The sequence below is a fragment of the Silene latifolia genome, chromosome X, assembly GCF_048544455.1.
Source record: "Silene latifolia isolate original U9 population chromosome X, ASM4854445v1, whole genome shotgun sequence".
NCBI lineage: Eukaryota > Viridiplantae > Streptophyta > Magnoliopsida > Caryophyllales > Caryophyllaceae > Silene > Silene latifolia.
The window spans coordinates 344338979-344358110 of record NC_133537.1 but is presented as its reverse complement, the minus strand read 5'-3'; the positions used below and the strand labels follow the sequence as shown (position 1 = coordinate 344358110).

Here is a 19132-nt window from a genome sequence, read left to right as displayed (position 1 = left end):
GTTAATAATAGGAGATACAATTTTTATGTATAGATTATTTTAAATGAAAAAATAGTTTAATAAATGAAAATCTAATTTGTTTCCATATATAAATTTGAGCACTTTGGAAAAAAATTTTTAGAGAAGTTGTATTCTCTTAGTATATAGGAGAATTTATACTTTTAAAACTTGCACCTCATTAATATTTATCAGTTCACTCGATTGTATTTTGATATGAAACAAAAAAAATTGAAATGGAAAACTAACAAAAAAAATTATTTAAGTTGTGATTTTTTTTTAGTGTGTTTTTTGTCACGAACCTAATAGTAAGCATGTGTCAAGTTATTCTCTACAATAATAATTATTGCATTACTGAAAAATTTAGCATCTTATACTTTATAATTTAATATCAAATTTACTTTATTTTGATGAAAACATCATAATTATGAATTTATTTAAAAAATTAGAGTTTATTTATAAGATTATATTCATTGAAAAGATAATAATGTAATGAAAGAAATTTTTATTTATTACCTTATTTAGTTAGATGATTTTTGGAGGGAAAACTAAGAGAATTTTTATTCTCTTAGTAGCAGGGGATGGTAAAATTTGGGAGGAGACATGAGATAATGAGATTTTAGTAAAGCGACCCTATAACGTAAGTTGGGGTCATTAAATAAAGATAAGAGAAAGAATGATTGAATCCAAAATGAGTAGATGAGATGAGAGCAAGGAGGAACATTTAACAGAAGAGAAATGGACCTGGTCCCATACTCAGACCCAGAAGAAACATCCTCAACCTCCACCCCACCTTGGCACGAAATGTTCCGATCAGCTTCCGTACGGAAACCCACCGACGCAGATGCAGATGCGGCACCACCACCACCACCACCACCACCATCATCATCCCTCTCCACCGACCCTCAAGTACGACTAGCCATGTACATAGCTATGGCCCACGCTTTCCTCCTCTTCACAATCCTAACTGTTTATGGCGTATTCAGGCTCCTTGAAGCATACCTCCGTCCTCTTCAATGGGCTGTCTTGTGTTCCATTCCATTGCGTGGCATCCAACGAACCCTCGTCTCCTTTTGGTCTCACCCTCTTCATTTGGGCCTCACCGAGACCTTCCTTGCTATTCCTGTTTCCGTTTTCCGTGTTTTTGTTGGCACCATTGTTGATATTAAAGCCCTTCTTTTCAGCTTTCTTCTTCGTCGTAACCCCCCGCCTCCTACTGGTAATAATCAATCATTTAATTCTTCATTTTCTTGTTTAACTTTAATTCTACTTCATTAATAGAATAGAATACCAAATATTCAATTTTTCATTTTGTAGCCAACAAAATGATCAAGAGGAAGAAGACTAGAACTGGGTTTTCCAAGTTGTTGCGTTGGTTGTTATCATTTAGTGTATTTGTTCTTGTTTATGAGAGATTTGGCTTGTTTGGGGCGGTTCTTATCTTGGCTTTTGGGTTTATGTTCAGTGCCAATACTGTCGACTCTACTATGGAAACTGTTTCCAATTTCCGAAGTCACAGCTTTAGGAGGAGCAGGATGACCGCCTTTTTTACAAGGGGGATATTGAAGAGGTTGGAGACACTGGTTGCTGTGGGATTGATAGTTGTCATGATTGTCGGGTTTTTGGCTTGCGTTATCTTCTTTTCGTATAAGATTGGTGTTGAGGGTAGGGATGCTGTGTTTGCGTTGAAGTCTCATGTGGAGGAGAATAATTATGCTGAGAAAATAGGGATTAAAAAGTGGATGGATGATAATGATGTGCCTGGGATGGTTGATAAGTACAGCACTAAGATTTATGATACTGTTTCCGACCAGATTGATGGATTGGCTATGCAGTATAATATGACAGAGTTTGTCACTGGGATTAAGCAGTTTGTTATCAAGCCGGCTAATGAATCTATGCATTCCACTGAATTAATGTCTCCTTCCCCTTATACTGAGAAGCTTATTAGTTTGAGGGCAAAGTTTAAGGACAGGGCATGGGGGGATATCTATACCGATCTCGATGACATTCTCAGGGAGCTTATTTCTAGCAAAGTTGATTTGGTTGACAAGGTTAAAGGGTTTGCTATACAAGGACTTGATGTTGGGCAGCGTGTGTTTTCAAGCAGTAAGTCTGTTGTTGGGGGAGGCGCTAAGTTTATGTTCACAATTGTTGCCTCAATCCTTTCTGGAGCAGCTGGCTTTATTAACTTCATATCACAATCCATGGTGTTCTTTTGGGTTTTGTATTATCTTATAACATCAGACTCTGGAGGAGTCACGGATCAGGTGATGCACTTGCTTCCTATTTCGACTGCTACAAGAACCCGGTGTGTTGAAGTTATTGACAAGGCCATCTCTGGTGTTATGCTTGCCACTGCACAAGTTGCGTTTGTACAGGGTTGTTTGACTTGGCTTCTTTTTAGGCTATTCTCAATTCATTTCGTGTACATGTCGACATTGCTTGCATTCATTAGCCCTTTATTGCCACTTTTTCCAACTTGTTTGGCAACAATTCCAGCAGCTGTACAGCTTCTTTTAGAGGGTAAATATATATTGGCCATATGTTTATCAGTCATTCATTTAGTGCTCTTGGAATACGGAGCATCCGAAATCCTGGAAGATATACCGGGTCACAGTGCATACCTTACCGGGCTTAGCATTATTGGTGGAATGACATTGTTCCCGTCTGCATTGGAGGTATTGCGCTACTGCAATTTTGTTTATGGTTGTTTATACTGTTGTTTGGTTGTTCTTGATCAATTGCTCCGTTACTATATATTATTTATATATGCAAGTCACATCTTTATATCACAATTCACAATCCTTGGGATAAGGGGATATGGAGGAAGCAATAGCAAAGATGATTTGAGGTTTTTGTTTTTGTTTGCATTGATAGATGAACATTGAACAAGGGGCTTTTCTTTCCTCTACTGGTTTCCAACATATGAGATTGTTTGCCTACTTTTTATTCCCTTTCCCTTACTCCCCACTCTTTCTCTCTTATCCCTCTATCCAAATTAGGACTTGGGATCCTTTTACTTTCAGCGACAAATATCAGTTGGAATTCCCAAGTTTTGAGATACAATTACAATGATTCCCATAAGAGTTGGACGGACGATCTTTCATTATTGCATTTCTTTGTGAGCAAGCATGGTCACTGATATTATTACTATTTTGTCATCCAGGGAGCAATAATGGGACCTCTGATTACGACTGTTGTCATCGCTTTAAAGGACTTATATACTGAATTTGTTCTGAATGAACCCAAGGAAAACAACAAGTAGAATCTTATCCTACTCGGTTTACCTCTACCTCTAGCACAATGCCTACATTCCAGTATCAAGTTTATGGTTGTGTTCGATAGTGCTTTAACCGTGGGTGCAAGTGACAGTCTTGTGTATATTGGCAATCTCGAATCAGGTTGCTGGACATTACTGATATCCCAGCTATTCTTGGCAGCGCATTTGAAGGAGGCTTCTGTAGACAGACTGTCCTGTTCGTTCGTAATTCTTACGTTGATTGTTATTGCGATTTGCGTCAAAAGTTGTATAAAATCATTTCTCATGATTGCAAAGCTTGGTGAGGCTTTCAACTTTCAACTTTATTTTGTATATTTTATTGAAGCGTTTTTTGGTGACTTGATTAAAAATTCTATTTTATTTTTATACTCTGTAATAATCAACTGTAATGAAAGCAGCATATGTGTATGTGAGTGGTCCTTCTACAATATACGGAGTATATTTATTTACTTGCTGATGAGTATGATTTGGTGCCAAGATTATTGTTTTAGAAGGTTTTGTCTGCTAGAGGCAGTGATCCGTCCCACCAATTTGAGTCCTCTTCATTCTCTCTCGTCCATTTCCTTTCAATGGTCCAAATTGAGATAGGAGGCAAGCAAAACTCATATTTTATTTGTACCTGTTCCACAATAATAATAATAATAATAATAATATTTTATTTGTACCTGTACCTGGTCCAAATTGACTTAGCTTTGCTGTTGCTAAGGGTGTGGGAGCCCAGCTTGTTTCTCGGCTCCCCACCAATTTCATGTAAACTTTTATTCTTATTTTAATGAAAGCTGCGCGCATCCCTTCATAATAAGAATAAGAATAAGAATAATCCGGCAAGTCTTGCTTAAAACGGATTGGCCGTCTTAAATCTTAAAACAGACCAAATATTTACTTTGTGGTAATAAAGAGAAAAACTTTGGCATTTTCCAGGCAACTTGCCATGTGATTGGGTATATATTTAATCCGTCTTAAACTTAAGACAACATCAGTCAAATGAGAATTTGTGATAATAATAAGCAGAAACTTGCCATTGAGATTGGGCAACAGTGGAGCCAATCAGAACTACCTGCTCCACATCCATGGCAGTACAAGTTCTCAAAACAAATAAAATTCTGAAACCGTATCTGCCCGCTTACTCATTCATTAACCCTCTATAGTATAGTTCTATGCAATCGTTTTTTAAGTAAGAATTGGTTTAATTACTACAAATTTTCAAAAGATCTTGAATTTGGCTTTATAATTTAAGATTTTGATTATTCACCACTCGATAAACGGCTTTCTAAAAATAGTACTCCATAATAATACGAAGTAATATGAATCTTTTTTATACTCCCTCCAATTCTATGTATTCTGCCCTTTGTTTGTGGGCACGAGAATTAAGGAGAAGAATAAAATAAGAGTAAAAAGTTGGATGGGGTTTTGTAGTAGGAGAGAGGGATGAATAATTATGAGTTAAATAGGAAATGGTGGGGCCAAAATATTAAGGAAAGTAATAAAATATGAGTAAAAAAGTTGGGTGGGGTTTGGTGATAGGAGAGAAAAATGAATAAAATAAGAGTAAAAGTTTCCAAAATAAGAAAGGGGAAGAAAACCTGAATAATCCGTTTTAGGAAATAGGGAAGAATATATATAGAATAGGAGGGAGTAATATAATAGGTCAAATGATGCAGAATCCACCCTTCACCCTATATATCACTCATGGCGGGTACTATATCTGTACCCACAAGAACCTTGCCCACTCCAACTAGAGCGAATGCAGGACGATGCACACTTGCTCCCTCTACTGATCAGTGTTAACCAAAACTGAATATCAAAGACCAAAAAGAGTAAAAACGGGATAGATGTAGTAGACACAACTTACTATGGAGTATTATACCAAGTATAATGTAGTATGTACTCTTGAACATTCAACTAATAATAATAATCACTTCTAACCAAACAATGAAGCTCTTCTCCACCTATTTCCCTCCCATTTACTACTCCATCCAAACAAGGCCTAACCTAAACCCTTTACTTTACTACACCAATAAACTAATCTGCTAACAAGAACACTATACTAAAGTGGCGTAAAGTATAACCAAATTCGACAAATTATAACCAGCAAGCACACCACTGATTAGCAGCCACTAGTCAATGCTTGTTCTAGTGGCTCGTCGGAAAATCTTTTCATTCTTTCTTCATAAGCTTGTAGTGAGCTCATTAATTCAGTTATTGCAATTTCTAAATAAAACTTTGGCAACAATAGCTTTTTAGGCGTTTTCAAGTTGGCTAACATGACAAAGAGCGAAGTTAGGAATAATGGGGAAATTTACCCATTGCAACAGGTAAATTTAAGGCTAAGTTTCATGAAAAACGGGTGAATAGTTCAGATTAATATGGGTTAAACTATAGGATGGATTAAAATGAGAAGGAAGGACATAGAATGGATTATTCCTATTAAATCAATCAATCAATCAATACATATATATAAAGCAGAAAATTTTCGAGCAATATTAGAGAGTCCAATTTTTTAAGAATTCCTAACAAGAGTAGATTTCAAACAAATTTAATAAAATTCTCCTAATAAAAGTAGATTTCTTAATATTTTAATAAAGTTATCCTAATATAAGTAGATTAAATTTATTTTAATAAGATTATTCTAATATAAGTAGGTGATGCTCAAAATACACAATGTAACTAATTATATGGTATATTAATTATAATATAAACATTATTCATATTCTATATCGAGTTAATTAGATTTTACTCCCTTTTGAAATTCACATTATTAAAATTACTCTCTCTTGAATTTTTTTTTGCTAAAATTACTCCCACGTTGCATTTTTTTTCTAAAATTATTTCAAAACTCCAATTTAAGTGACCTATTTCATCTGTTTTTGAAGTTATAATATAAACCAGAAACTTTTCAAGCGATATTAGAGAGTCCAATTTTTTTAGAATTCCTAACAATAGTAGATTTCAAACAAATTTAATAAAATTCTTCTAATAAAAGTAGATTTCTTAATATTTTAATAAAGTTATCCTAATATAAGTAGATTAAATTTATTTTAGTAAGATTATTCTAATATAAGTATAAGTAGGTGATGCTCAAAATACACAATGTAACTAATTATATGGTATATTAATTATAATATAAACATTATTCATATTCTATATCGAGTTAATTAGATTTTACTCCCTTTTGAAATTCACATTTTTAAAATTACTCCCTCTTGAATTTTTTTTGCTAAAATTACTCCCTCGTTGCATTTTTTCCTAAAATTATTTCAAAACTCCAATTTAAGTGACCTATTTCGTCAGTTTTTGAACTTATTCCGTTTGTGCGTTAGCCAATTTATACTTGAAAGGTATAACTATGTAGACAAATGGAGGGAGAGTTCAAAAACAAAGAAAATAAGTCATTTAAATTGAAATTTTGAAGCAATTTTAGGAAAAAAATGCAACTTAAGAGAGTAATTTTAGCAAAAGATTTCAAAAGGGAGTAAAATATAATTAACTTTACTAATCTTAAATTCCATTTGTCATACTAACTGAAAAGTTCACTGAAACCTAAAAATGTAGCTTAAAAGGTAACTGAAAATTAAGAGATGATAATTTAATTGATTAAGCCAGAAATGTTTGGCAAACTAATAGAAAGGTATTTGTTTTTTGGTAAAAGGACGTAATAAGTTCTCTATATTTAATATTATAAGTTGAATGAATAAAAAAACAGGTAACTTATTTCTCACATGCTACTCTTATTTTGGTAAATAATTTATCTATCAAATATTTACAAAAATATTAAGATAAATGAAATTTTGCTCAAACGCTAATTTCTTTGAAATAAATCCTAAATATGAGATTTTTCATGATCTACCGAGCTTCCTCATATCTAATTAATTACTCCTTTATATTTTTCTTTTTGCCAATGTTTACTTATTTTTGCCCCTATTGTTAGTAGTTGATTTCAAGTTCCATTTTTAATTTTATAACCTCCATTATAGCTCTTGGTTCAAAATAAATATTAGCAATTAGGCACTGTACCACTAGGTACATATATACTCCAAAATCATGAGGAACAGAATAAATAAGTAATTGGTTCAAAATAAATGTTAGCTTTCTACATAAGAATGAAAATTATTATTAGCTCTACAATAAGATAAAAAAACTAATTAATTTAATCAAAAGGAAAAATCTATCACAGTGTCCAACAATATCGCATTTGTCTTGGATGTAGCGAATATAAATAAAATTTTAGACTCAAACTGAATTTCAAATCGTGCCAACCATGGGTGTTATATATGGGTAAAATAATATCAGAATTATTTGAGAAAATTATAGAATAGACGAGTATATGACATTTAAATGGAACGAAACTATTTTAAGATCTCCCAAAGTTGAAGCGGTTATGGTTTTGAAAATTTACTTGCGACAAGTAGAGGCATGTAATTTTTCTATTAAATACGGGTATGAGAAGGCCTACACTCGTCATGTCTTATCCGCCATTTGGCATTCTTACTTTTAGGCGTCGCTTTTATTTTCATTATGCGAGATTTGGTCGGGTATTTTAGTTGGTGTGGACTTTGGGAGTAAGATTCATTATCTTTTAGGAATTTCACACTAAATGTATTTCATCCTCTTCGCAATGATCTTCTGTATTGCTTCTACACAATTGTTATTGCGGACGTTTGATCATGATTTTTGACATATTAATAGTCAGTTATAAAAGTTTGACCTCTAAGGAGCAAGGTGGAAGAGTTTAAGAAGGGGAAAGAGTATACATCATGATGAATTTTTTTTAATATAACTCATAATAGTATGCTCTACCAAGTGTGGTATGCCCGTTTTACGTTGTAGAGGAACATTAACTCTGTAAGAGAATTATCTAACAGGACCTGTCTTATTATCAATCGCCCTGGAAAATTCATAGTAGAAAGGAAGATACTTACGGGTTCCAAAGTCGGCAAAAGGTACTGAACTCGAGAATAGTAATAACTTCCTTAGATACAAAGATTCTTTCGTTCTTAAGCAGAGACAATATATGTTAAGTCCATGCTACGTAGACGTGACAAACAAGTCAAATCGTGTCGGGTTCAGGTGTCACATTTAAACGGGTCACGAACTCTTCAACCCAAACCCGACCCAATTAAATCTCGTGTCGTGTTCGTGTCGATTCAGTTACATTAATAGGTCATCAAACCTCAACCCTAATCCGTTAATTTCGTATCGTGTTTTCGTGTCATGTAATTTTTGGAAAGTGTAAGTATATTTATTTGAGGATCAAGAAAATTTGGGATTAATTTAGTAAATATGTTATTCGTGTCGGGTTCGTATGTAGAGTACTCAACCTAAACCTAGCCCAATTAAATCTGTGTCGTGTTCGTGTCAACCCACTTACATAACATTAATGGGTCGTTAAATGTCAACCAAAACCCTTTAACCTCGTTTACCATCTATTTGCCGTCATTTTTCGAACAAATATAAAATAGTGAAATCCAAATTCGCTATTTTCACAAATTGACTTAAATTAAGATATTTTCATGTTAAGGCAAACCAACAAAATTGTTTGATTAAAAAATTACAAAATCTGAATGAAATTTAATCAAATAGAAGGCTCACTTTCTTGTCATATGATTATTACTATGTGCAAGCCACTAACCCGTTTAGAAAACAAAACTGATGTCGTAAAATTGTTTAAATAAAAACGATTAAAAGTTATGAAACGTCAGTTTAAAGAATAAAAGCAGTTATTTGAATCATTAAATCAACAAGAGTTATGGACAGTCATTAAATCATGTTGAAATTTACTTGCCGAAACCAATTTTTATTAATGGCCAACTTTATGTAGTTTCAAGAACAACGTCATCCGAGAGATTAAGGTTCTACATCGATGATAGAGACCAAATGTATCAAGGCCACAAGAAGGACATTGTTTACAAAAAAGTTTTCATAATTTACCAAATTAAGATGTCGTATTATATATTTTGCATGAAGTTTTTAAGGATAAGTAGTTAAAGACTATTTCGGTAAAAAATAGATGGTGCTAAGACAATAAGAATTGTAACTCTATAATCCAACTATATCTGTGAATGTTAGTATACAACTGATATAGTTAAATATCAAATGCCACAACGCTTTCGTTGCTTTTTTGTTATTGGAACTGATGATTAATATGTCCTCATCTATATCAACCTCCGAATTTTGTTTGCTTCCATTTATAGCATAATTTGACTTTTTGTTAAATCTAATAGTTTTCTATTACCAGACCATGGTGACGTAAAATAACGTTTTCAGAGGTGCCATAAAATATATACTACTAACTGAGATTATTATACTAACTTGGTAACCCAACTATTTTAAAAAATGAAATAAACTACTAACTGGTGTTGTCACAGATAATACTACTAGGTGCTTGTGCATTCTATTTAATAGAATCAGTGATACTGCGAGATGTCTATAAAGAGCATATACTTTTAAGTGTAAATAGTCAAGAAAAATTTATTTTGTAAGAGATCTAACATTTTCTCTCAACGCACTAAATATATATAATTATGATACCAACTGTTTTTTGTAACATCGTTCAGTTTTACGTAGTTATAAAATAATTTGCAAAACTCATAAAGATATGTCTCCGTTATTAAGGGTTGATATTGGTGAGCTCCATCATGTTTATAGAGAAAGCGTTTTGTATTTAATTAAAAACCGGTTGTCACTGTAACAATGAAAAAGTTAACGACATATACTATAACTATGTCATTTGATGTTATACTAATCGATGACAAAACTTTTATGCTAAAAGCACTAATAATTCATCGGTTATCATTTATATCAATCACGATTTTTTTTTTCTTTCAGCAATGACAACATAGTAGGACTTTTTTTATCAACTTAAGAATATATTTTTTTACAGATAATCCTAATGGGAGCTCCGTGCATCGCACGGTCTTCCAAACTAGTAACATAATAATACTGAATTTATTTGTTGTTTACAGGCCTCTTCCCCCATTTGTCGATCAAGATTGTCCCGAAAGATATATCTTTGTTGAAACGGTAAGTCATCTTTCCTATTTTTCAATTATTGTTTTGTTTTCTATGGTGCTCGGACTCGGATATGAATACGGGTGCGAATCCTTGTGTCCGACACTCCAAGTTATAAAATCAAGGATACGAATAACAGTAGTTTGTTTTCATGTTTGTTATGCTGGTGTACCATAGTTTGTTTTCATGTTTGTTACAGTAGTTTATATTGTTATCTTGAAATATGACAGTTCCTGAAGGGATACACTGCTGATTGGAAGAAGGAGCAGAGAGTTGACCTTCAAAAGTATATAGCAGAACGCAAACTTGGGACTGAATTGGGCACGATCGTTGCAATACATGGCCTCTGGCCTCAGCCCGATCACTTGAGTAAAAGACCAAAGATGTTTGACTACTCGATACAAAAGAAGGTTTGGCTATAGTTTTTTTCCGTTTCAACCTGCGTCTATAAAACTATATTAAAAGGGTAAACTTAAAAGGCCATGTAGACAAAGCCACGTAGGCGAAGAAAAAACCATGCGTGCATTACGAATGCCACATTGGCTTAGAAAAAAAGCCACGCTCACTCTTTCAATTGCCACGAACACACTCCCAATTGCCACACATATCAATTATTTAACCATTATTTCTTTTATTTAATGAAATGACCTTTTAACTTTCCTTTCATCATTACTATATATACTCAGTAGTTATGTACCATATTTTTTATTTTTCTTTCATTCATAAAATTGAGAGAATTAGTAATAGAATTTTTCATATATATAACTATTATATTCACCCTAATTTTCAATTTTATTCAAAAAAATCTATAAAATCTTATTAAAAGACTAATCTAAAAAATGTGACATGGCAAGTTTAATTGTGATGTAGCAACTCTTAATGTGACATGACAAAAAATAGTGACATCAATTACCAAGTTAAGAAAATTAAAAAATGTAAGTTAAAAAAATTAAGGTATAAACACAAAAAAGAAAGAAAAAAAATATGATAAACTATTGATCTCCTCTCATAATTTTTGTTATTTATTTACCTTATTTATTTAACCATCATTTCTTTTATTTAATGAAATGATCTTTTAACTTTCTTTTCATCATTACTATATATACTCAATAGTTATGTACCATATTTTTTATTTTCCTTTCATTCATAAAATTTGAGAGAATTAGTAATAGAATTTTTCATATATAAATATAACTATTATATTTACCCTAATTTTCAATTTAATTCAAAAAATAACACCTAAAGTAAACATAGAAAAGTAAATTAATTGTTTCGTTTTTTATTGTTTTTATGTTTTGTATTAATTTGTTATTATTTTTTGTGTTTGTATTAATATTGCATGGGAATGAATTTCCAACTTTATTCAAAATTAAAGTATAAATTAAACACAAAAAAGAAAGAAAAAAAATATTGTAAACTATTGATCTCCTCTCATAAATTTTGTTATTTATTTACCTTATTTATTTAACCATTATTTCCTTTATTTAATGAAATGACCTTTTAACTTTCCTTTCATCATTACTATATATACTCAGTAGTTATGTACCATATTTTTTATTTTCCTTTCATTCATAAAATTTGAGAGAATTTGTAATAGAATTTTCCATATATATAACTATTATATTCACCCTAATTTTCAATTTTATTCAAAAAAAATAGCACCTAAAGAATACATAGAAAAGTAAATTATTTGTTTCGCTTTTATTATTCTTATGTTTTGCATTAATTTGTTATTATTTTTTGTGTTTGTATTAATATTGAAGGAGAATGAATTTCTAACTTTATTCAAAAAATTGGTAGGTAAGGTATAGCTAAAGAACTAAATTAATTATTTCGCCTTTTGTTCTTATTATATTTTGAATTAATAAGAATATTATTAGTTATTTTTTATGTTTTTATTAATATTGCAGGAGAATGAATTTTTAAATTTATTCAAAAAATTGGTATGGTAGACAAAGTATACATAGAGAACTAAATTAATTGTTTCACTTTATATTTTTGTTATATTTTGAATTAATTAGAATTTTATTAGTTTTTTTTTGTGTTTGTATTAATATTATAGGAGGGTGATATACTCACATATCAATAGCAATCCACGAGATTGGAAATAATGGTTATGGATCTTCTTTATAGATTTTTACTTTGTTTCAATGACTTTCACTTTTGTCGGTTTTTCTTTTTTTCTATAATGGTGTATTTGAAATATCGAATGGTAACAAAAATCTTTAATAAGATGTTGACATGTTGTTACATTATTGTCCTTCACTCTTTCCTACACTTTAATCTCCTTTGTAACACTTATGTTCTATTTTTATTTTGTCAAACAGGTTACAAATCAAACAGCTAGCCAAACTGTTAAAGTACGATGCACATATGTCAATTTGATCTTATCATAGTGTTATAATATGCATAATAAATGCTATGCATAATTAGTAATTAGTTAGAAACCGATTCTTATTCTCCAATTCATTGTTCCAATTCCAATGTTTCCAGCCTTTAAATCATTTTTTTTGTTTTCCATCAAATATACTATTCTGTAACTCACAATATTTTTTGGATAAATAATTTTTTTGAATGATTTGTTTATATTTTATTTTCTCATGAATTAGGAAAGGCTAATATTTCGTATGAAGTATAATAGTATTGTTTTGATTATAATTCATGTCACATGAATTCGCCATGTCATATTAAAAATATGCAACATCACATTTAAATATGCCACGTCACATTAAATTTTAATCTAGGTGGCTTTTTGGATCCTACTTGACTTTGTCTATGTGGCGTTTATTTGTCATTTTAGGGTAGCCTTTTAATTATATTTTATAGATTAAACAAATGATTGAGAGAGAGGGACTACTCCATATAAGTTATTCATTAATTCTTAAACACGATCAATTATTAACGATCCCGTGATTTGTACGGGCTCCAAAACTAGTTAATTGTTAAAGGAATAGCTTTTCTACTAATAGACAGATGGTGAAAATAGAGGACCTTTTTTTTCCAGTTGCAAAACAGCCCTCGTAGAACATATAGGCGTATACTGGATGCTTGGATATCGGCAGCGGAACCGAGTGAAGAAGGTACTTTCGAACTCCTTGCAGATCAATGAGAGGACCACGGGAGGAAACAATCCGTACTTACCCAAGAAGAGTATATGTGGAAGTGTGAAAAGCTACACAGAGACCTTGATGTTGGAGGAAAATTCAAAAATTTAGGTAAAACCTTACCCTACTTTTACTTCTACTTGGCTGATGTAGTATATTGATGCCGTCATGCCGATAACACTAGTTTATCCCTTTGCAGTGTCCAAACTCTCTCTACCCAAGAGACGGCACTGGGATGACGACTACTATGAGATCGAGTTCGGCAAATTGGAGAAAGAACTGGATATTCAACAGCTCCCGGCCCGTTACCTGCAATGCAAAGAGAAAGAACTGAAGTCAAATTTGCCGTCGATAAGAATTTGGACATTGACCGAACGTACAAGTAAGCTACACCCTAAAAGTATAGTTCTGTTTTAGGGTCAGCTGATGCAGAGGTGTACATAGGATCGAAAATGTGAGATTGTAATGACAATTTGCCTGTTTGAACGTTTCCTTGAAGAATGTGGTTGAAAAGGCATTGAATGCCCTGAGTCCAAGTATTCACGTTGGTGTGTAAAGTTAGCTCGACATACAGAAATAGAGCAAAGCTTTGCTGCTCAGCTTGTTTGATGGTGTTTGATCTCGTGCTCAGCTTGAATCTAGAGTTTGTCAGATATGGTGTAGATACATAGATATGGATGGGCATATGATATGGCCATTGACTCAATTTTGGTTTAACCCGATCATATAGGAAGACTAAGTTGGGTTCTAAAGTCTTAACTTTGGCTAATTTCAGTTTTTTTTTTTAATACTCCATTCAATTTCATTTATTGTCCATGTTTCCCTTTCCATTCATCTTCCGTAGACTATAGTCAACCATGAGCTATTCTCTTCCTCATCCCATTCTTTCATCACTTCTTACTCATTCACCTCATTATTTCTCAACTTTTTAATTTTACACTTCCAACAATAATTTACACTTATTCCTCATCACTCTCTTTCATCATTTCTCTCTCTTTAACATACCCCACACATTTTTTTACAATAAAATCTATTTCGTAATTTTTTCGGGTTTTCAACTCGATAATTTATACCCCCCACTTTTTTTTTCGGGTTTTCAACTCGCTAACAAGAACACTATACTAAAGTGGCGTAAAGTATAAACCAAATTCGACAAATTATAACCAGCAAGCACACCACTGATTAGCAGCCACTAGTCAATTACAATACGACACACACAAGTAGAAGACAACCTAAAGCACATTCATTTGCAGAGGTGCAGAATCAGGCAACAATATGTTAAAAAGGATTTTGTCCAACAACTTTCATGTCACAGAAATAAGGGAAGTTCGTAGTTTCATTACATTGTTCACTCTCTTTTTCTTTCTCCTTTCCCCAAACAGGGTTATATACCACTCTACTTCATGTATTTGTGTAGAAATTTCCGGTGGAAATCACTACGAATCGTGTCATTGATAAATCGTTTAGCTAGCTTTGTCTCACCACGAGCTTGGTTCTTGAATACAACGTCATCATCCCACCTGCACCACATACAAGGAAAAACTTGGGGATAAGAAACTAGTACTTTCACTGGGAGAAAAGGAAAAAACCATTACTGTTGAGATAGTTTATCACGCATTTCACGCCTTGCCTTGAATAAAGATATTTTGTTCAAAATTTCTCACATCACTCCTTCAAAATTTCTACTACCTATTTTGTTCTCATCACCTCATTCTTTGCAATTCCTTTTTGAAAGAAAACAACCTCTATGTGGGGGTTAGATGGTTTCAGCAAAATATATTATCAACAAGCTAACCTTCTTTGAGGAGTGCTATCTACCTTCTCCCTCCCACCTTCTCCCTTTATCTCTCACAAACGATTAAAATAATATATATCGTGTGGGGTCGAACGGCAAGTGGATGAGGCCGAATATACTATATTTTAACCGGTTATTAGAGGAGAAGGTAGAAAAGAGAAGGTGGATAGAAATTCTTACCTTCTTTTGACATTGAAGTTGGTGGGATTATTAATATTAAGCAGTGGGTTTCCTCTAATAAGTTCTGCTTCCTTGGTTTTCAGCTCTTCTTCTTGCTGTTGTCTTTCCTGCATTTATTGAATGTGTCAAAAACATTACCATATAAAAAGATACTCCGTAATTGACATGGATCAAATCTAGTTGTACCACATCCAAGCTAAAAAAAATGGATTCATCAAAATTTACCTTGCGTGCCATCTCTTCAGCCTTTTCCCTCTTTATCTGTTCAAGCTCAGCTAAAAGAGCTTCGGTGTCATCCTCGTCATCGTCATCATCATCATCACTAAACAGAAAAGTAGACGTAAGTCAATACTTAGCAAAAGTAAGTAGAAAGTGCATAATAATGAGAAATAGCTGCATGTGAAGGAGAGATATCATCCTCAAACCAAATTCCAGAAACAACTATGCTTCCGGCTATGTTGCAAGGACTCTAAGTAGTAAGGGACGGGGACAGGATATGTAAATTTTGGTATGCACTCGAAAAGTAAAATTTTAAAGTTTATAGTTCTAGTACGAGGGCAACAGAACCTAGAAGTCTATGTGCAGAATAGATAGTGATCACCAATTGAAAGCACATAATCAATTCCTTGGATTAATGACAAAATAGTGAGTTGGAGAGAGTCGGATTGCAAAGCTTTGAGAAGGTTTTCATGTGCCGTATCCCTCTCGACTGTTACAGTAAAAAGTGGGGGCAAAAGTTTATTAATTATGTAACTACCTTTCGTCGTCACTTTTTACATCCACATCAGAATCATCAGCATCTACATTTTTCGGAATGAAATCAGTATCTCGTTTTGATCCTGTATAAGATAAAAAGTTCGTTTCAACTTTACAAATATTTTAACTGTATATCCACACCACCCTCACCTAAAATAAAAGGGATCCAGACAAACCTTCTAAGAGAAATGGGCCTCCCTTTCTACGATCTCTGTCCTCTGCAAAATAAACACAACATACTTTAAGAGCGGGGGAAAGGATCTTGAACTGGAATTCAAGCAGCACAATGGTCATGAAATATTGCTAAACCAATAACTAAGCCCAAAAGTAAATAGCACAAGCAGTTAACATTCAGTTGTACTTACCGCTAAAGGATTTCCCTTTCGAACCAAAATGTTTACGTTCCCGCTCCTCGAGTTCAGCACGGAAATCCTTCTTCCGCAGTTCATCTTGTGTCTCCTGGCCATCCTTCCTGAACAGCAATGTAAACGTTAGCAGCCAGAGAAAATATCCGCAATGCACTGATTTTAAAACCATACCACAACAAATAAGAAAATTGAAGATTTCTTCGTAATCTTAATTATTCATTGCACCGCGTTTACATCCAGTCTATCCCACCCGAGTCTTGACCTCAGATTCGGCTTCCTGTAGATTGCGTGGTAAGGGGGTGGGGGGGAAGGTTCAGATGTACGCAGCCCTAGAGTGCTAGCAACAAAAAAAATACTGTTTTCGAATGACCCAATATGAAAACTGCACCACGAACTAAATCGGACGAGTGATGACTGCAACTTGACAATAAAAAGAATCATATCCAGTTTAGTGAACAATTTTGCTTTATTTCATTAGAACCCTGAACCAATGAATAACGAGTCTTTGACTCCATTGAAATGGAAACCTCGGCTTCGCATGATTCAAAAATATCACGGTTGGTAACATAAGAAAACCACAACCGCCAAAAGACACACGTGCCTCCTAATCCAAATTAGCCAAAATCAGCCTGAATGTAGTCTTCTGTAAGCGTAGCTGGCTGAATGGCTTCTAGCCAAGCAAAATTGGTCTATAACCATGTACCCCGTAACTCCATAATTATAGAAGTAACTACCCAGAAGTGAGAATGCTAGCTCTAGGAAAATTACAGGTTTATTTTTCTCCTTTAAATGATACTCGTATACTTAAAAGTTTTATATGCCGCTCATTTGAATTATTTTTCCAGAGTCAAGGATCCTAATGACTAAGTCACCTACAAAGTGTAGAAATACGGAGCATTCCAGCGCGTGTCAAGAAGGTGGACTTGATTTTTATTGCAGATCTTTTGAGCAAATAAGAAACAGCCAAGTTTGAGCATGCAGCAACACCAGAAGTCTTAGAGAAACCACAATGCCAAGAGAATATCTGTATTGCCACGGACTGCCACATAAGGAAGAACACATTCTAAAAGACGCAAGGTGATGCTGCAAGTCTCATGCGAACTGGACACACACACACACAGTTTTATTTTATTTTATTTTTGCAAACAGATTTGTAACTTCAAAAATAGAATTTATGCAATAGTGCACCTTTTTGGATTTTAAAGAAGGTTAAATGTGTAATTGAATAAAAGCTAAGTATACTGAGGAAAAGGGACTAGTATAATAAAGAACTAAATAAGAAAAAAAAAATAGAGAGTGCTGAATAACCAAGGCGCGCGTAAGGTATCTCAAGGCATTTTGGCTAGTGCCTCATCGACAATTATAGCCATCGCGCTTTTGTCATGCATATATCCAAGTGTTGCAACTGTTTCTAAACCATCATACAATACGAGCAACACTCATATTTGACAGATCAATTGCTTGAGGATATCATGTCTACCTTCACCTTTTTTTTTCAGGCCACTGATTGCAGTCTTTTTATACAAGTTTTTTTTATATTCCTAGGAAGCCAGTTTCGCAATGTCATTAACACTAACACTAACCATGGGTGGACTTATAGTGTAAATATGAATTGTACTAATTTCTATTTTGGGTGGATTCAAGAAAAGCTAATAAGATGGCAAAGATGAGTTGATTTATAGTGTAAATACATGCTAAATTTAGAAAACGGACAATAATTTTGAGATAAATATTGAGGGGAGTGGAGACAATAAAATTGGGATGGAGTGCGTAAGACAAAACACCTAGTAAAGAAATGAAGAGTAATTTATTTACCACTACTCATCAGTCAGTTGTCTCTCAACCAAATCTATTCGTTTCCTATCTAAGTAGAGTGCATCATCCATCAACGACCTCTAGAGCAAACGTGAGACTCGTGCATTATTCCACCTTACAACTAAGTGCATAACTTGTGTCTGTACTTAAAATTTAGGATAATGATAATGATTTCTCTTAGCAATGACTTTTTGTGAACAATTAGGTTGACAATTAGATTTTATTTGGTTAAAATCTTTTGGGGTTGAAATAAGTTTACGCATTAACTATACAGGCATTTGAGTATGAGAAAACAAGAGGCGCGCAAGTTAAATTATGATTGAATAGGCATTATTACCTGGGCTTTAGAGAAGTATGAGCCGCAAGATCCCTAGAAGAATACTTTTGAGACGGGCCAAAAATCCTTGTACCACCTTGCTCGTTTCCACCTTTTGCTGGTGCCCATGTTGGTCGAGCTGCAGTCGTCATTCTATTTCACTCATCATATTACAACCAAAACCACGACATCGGATCAGATAAGTAACAACAACAAAATTAATTTCAATTAATTAATATATATACAGATTCAAGAAAAGGAAAGCGAAATAAAGTAATTAAGAGAGATTGAAGAGATGATACCTGAGGAAATTAGGGTTTGAAAGGAAGAAGCCCTTTCGATGTCAATTGGAGGAATTGAGGAATTATGAAGGGCACTAGAAATCCCCGATCCAAAATTGAGTGAAACCCTAGAAAATATAAATGGGGGATTTTTAACCAACACAGATAGATGTGTAGCTTTGTTTTAGAACAAGGAATAAAACAGAAGCGCGACATCATCTATTTTTAT

At 33.4% G+C, this 19132-nt stretch overlaps 2 protein-coding genes and 1 long non-coding RNA gene across 4 annotated transcripts; 2 read left to right on the top strand and 1 right to left on the bottom strand.

Moving 5' to 3' along the window:
* Nucleotides 1-658: 658 nt before the first annotated feature.
* On the top strand, nucleotides 659-3729 carry LOC141619739 (uncharacterized). The gene is made up of 3 exons (XM_074436759.1): nucleotides 659-1216; nucleotides 1315-2678; nucleotides 3167-3729. The coding sequence occupies exons 1-3, from the start codon at nucleotides 736-738 to the stop codon at nucleotides 3263-3265; spliced, it is 1944 nt and encodes a 647-aa protein (XP_074292860.1). The 5' UTR covers nucleotides 659-735; the 3' UTR covers nucleotides 3266-3729.
* Nucleotides 3730-10241: 6512 nt separating this feature from the next.
* On the top strand, nucleotides 10242-13590 carry LOC141622738 (uncharacterized). Its single transcript, XR_012533079.1, has 3 exons — nucleotides 10242-10300; nucleotides 10519-10698; nucleotides 13293-13590. It is a non-coding gene; the product is annotated as an uncharacterized LOC141622738 (long non-coding RNA).
* Nucleotides 13591-14680: 1090 nt separating this feature from the next.
* LOC141619738 (uncharacterized) lies at nucleotides 14681-19132 on the bottom strand. Of its 2 annotated transcripts, none has more exons than XM_074436757.1 (8): nucleotides 18925-19132; nucleotides 18644-18775; nucleotides 16489-16595; nucleotides 16300-16341; nucleotides 16125-16206; nucleotides 15593-15689; nucleotides 15368-15474; nucleotides 14681-14912 (listed from the first exon to the last, which is right to left on the bottom strand). In XM_074436757.1, the coding sequence occupies exons 2-8, from the start codon at nucleotides 18772-18774 to the stop codon at nucleotides 14789-14791; spliced, it is 690 nt and encodes a 229-aa protein (XP_074292858.1). In that variant the 5' UTR covers nucleotide 18775; nucleotides 18925-19132; the 3' UTR covers nucleotides 14681-14788. The 2 variants fall into 2 exon arrangements, with proteins under 2 accessions (XP_074292858.1, XP_074292859.1); XM_074436758.1 differs by having other exon boundaries at nucleotides 18644-18783; nucleotides 18925-19116.

What these genes read in the sequence shown, in the direction of transcription:
- LOC141619739 (XM_074436759.1), top strand. Translation starts at nt 736, where the DNA reads ATGGACCTGGTCCCATACTCAGACCCAGAAGAAACATCCTCAACCTCC. An exon ending in TAACCCCCCGCCTCCTACTG is followed by an intron (nt 1,217 to 1,314) that starts GTAATAATCAAT and finishes TTCATTTTGTAG; the next exon opens with CCAACAAAATGATCAAGAGG. An exon ending in TGTTCCCGTCTGCATTGGAG is followed by an intron (nt 2,679 to 3,166) that starts GTATTGCGCTAC and finishes TTTGTCATCCAG; the next exon opens with GGAGCAATAATGGGACCTCT.
- LOC141619738 (XM_074436757.1), bottom strand. Translation starts at nt 18,774, where the DNA reads ATGACGACTGCAGCTCGACCAACATGGGCACCAGCAAAAGGTGGAAAC. An exon ending in GAAAGGGAAATCCTTTAGCG is followed by an intron (nt 16,342 to 16,488) that starts GTAAGTACAACT and finishes TTTATTTTGCAG; the next exon opens with AGGACAGAGATCGTAGAAAG. An exon ending in CTGAAGAGATGGCACGCAAG is followed by an intron (nt 15,475 to 15,592) that starts GTAAATTTTGAT and finishes CAATAAATGCAG; the next exon opens with GAAAGACAACAGCAAGAAGA.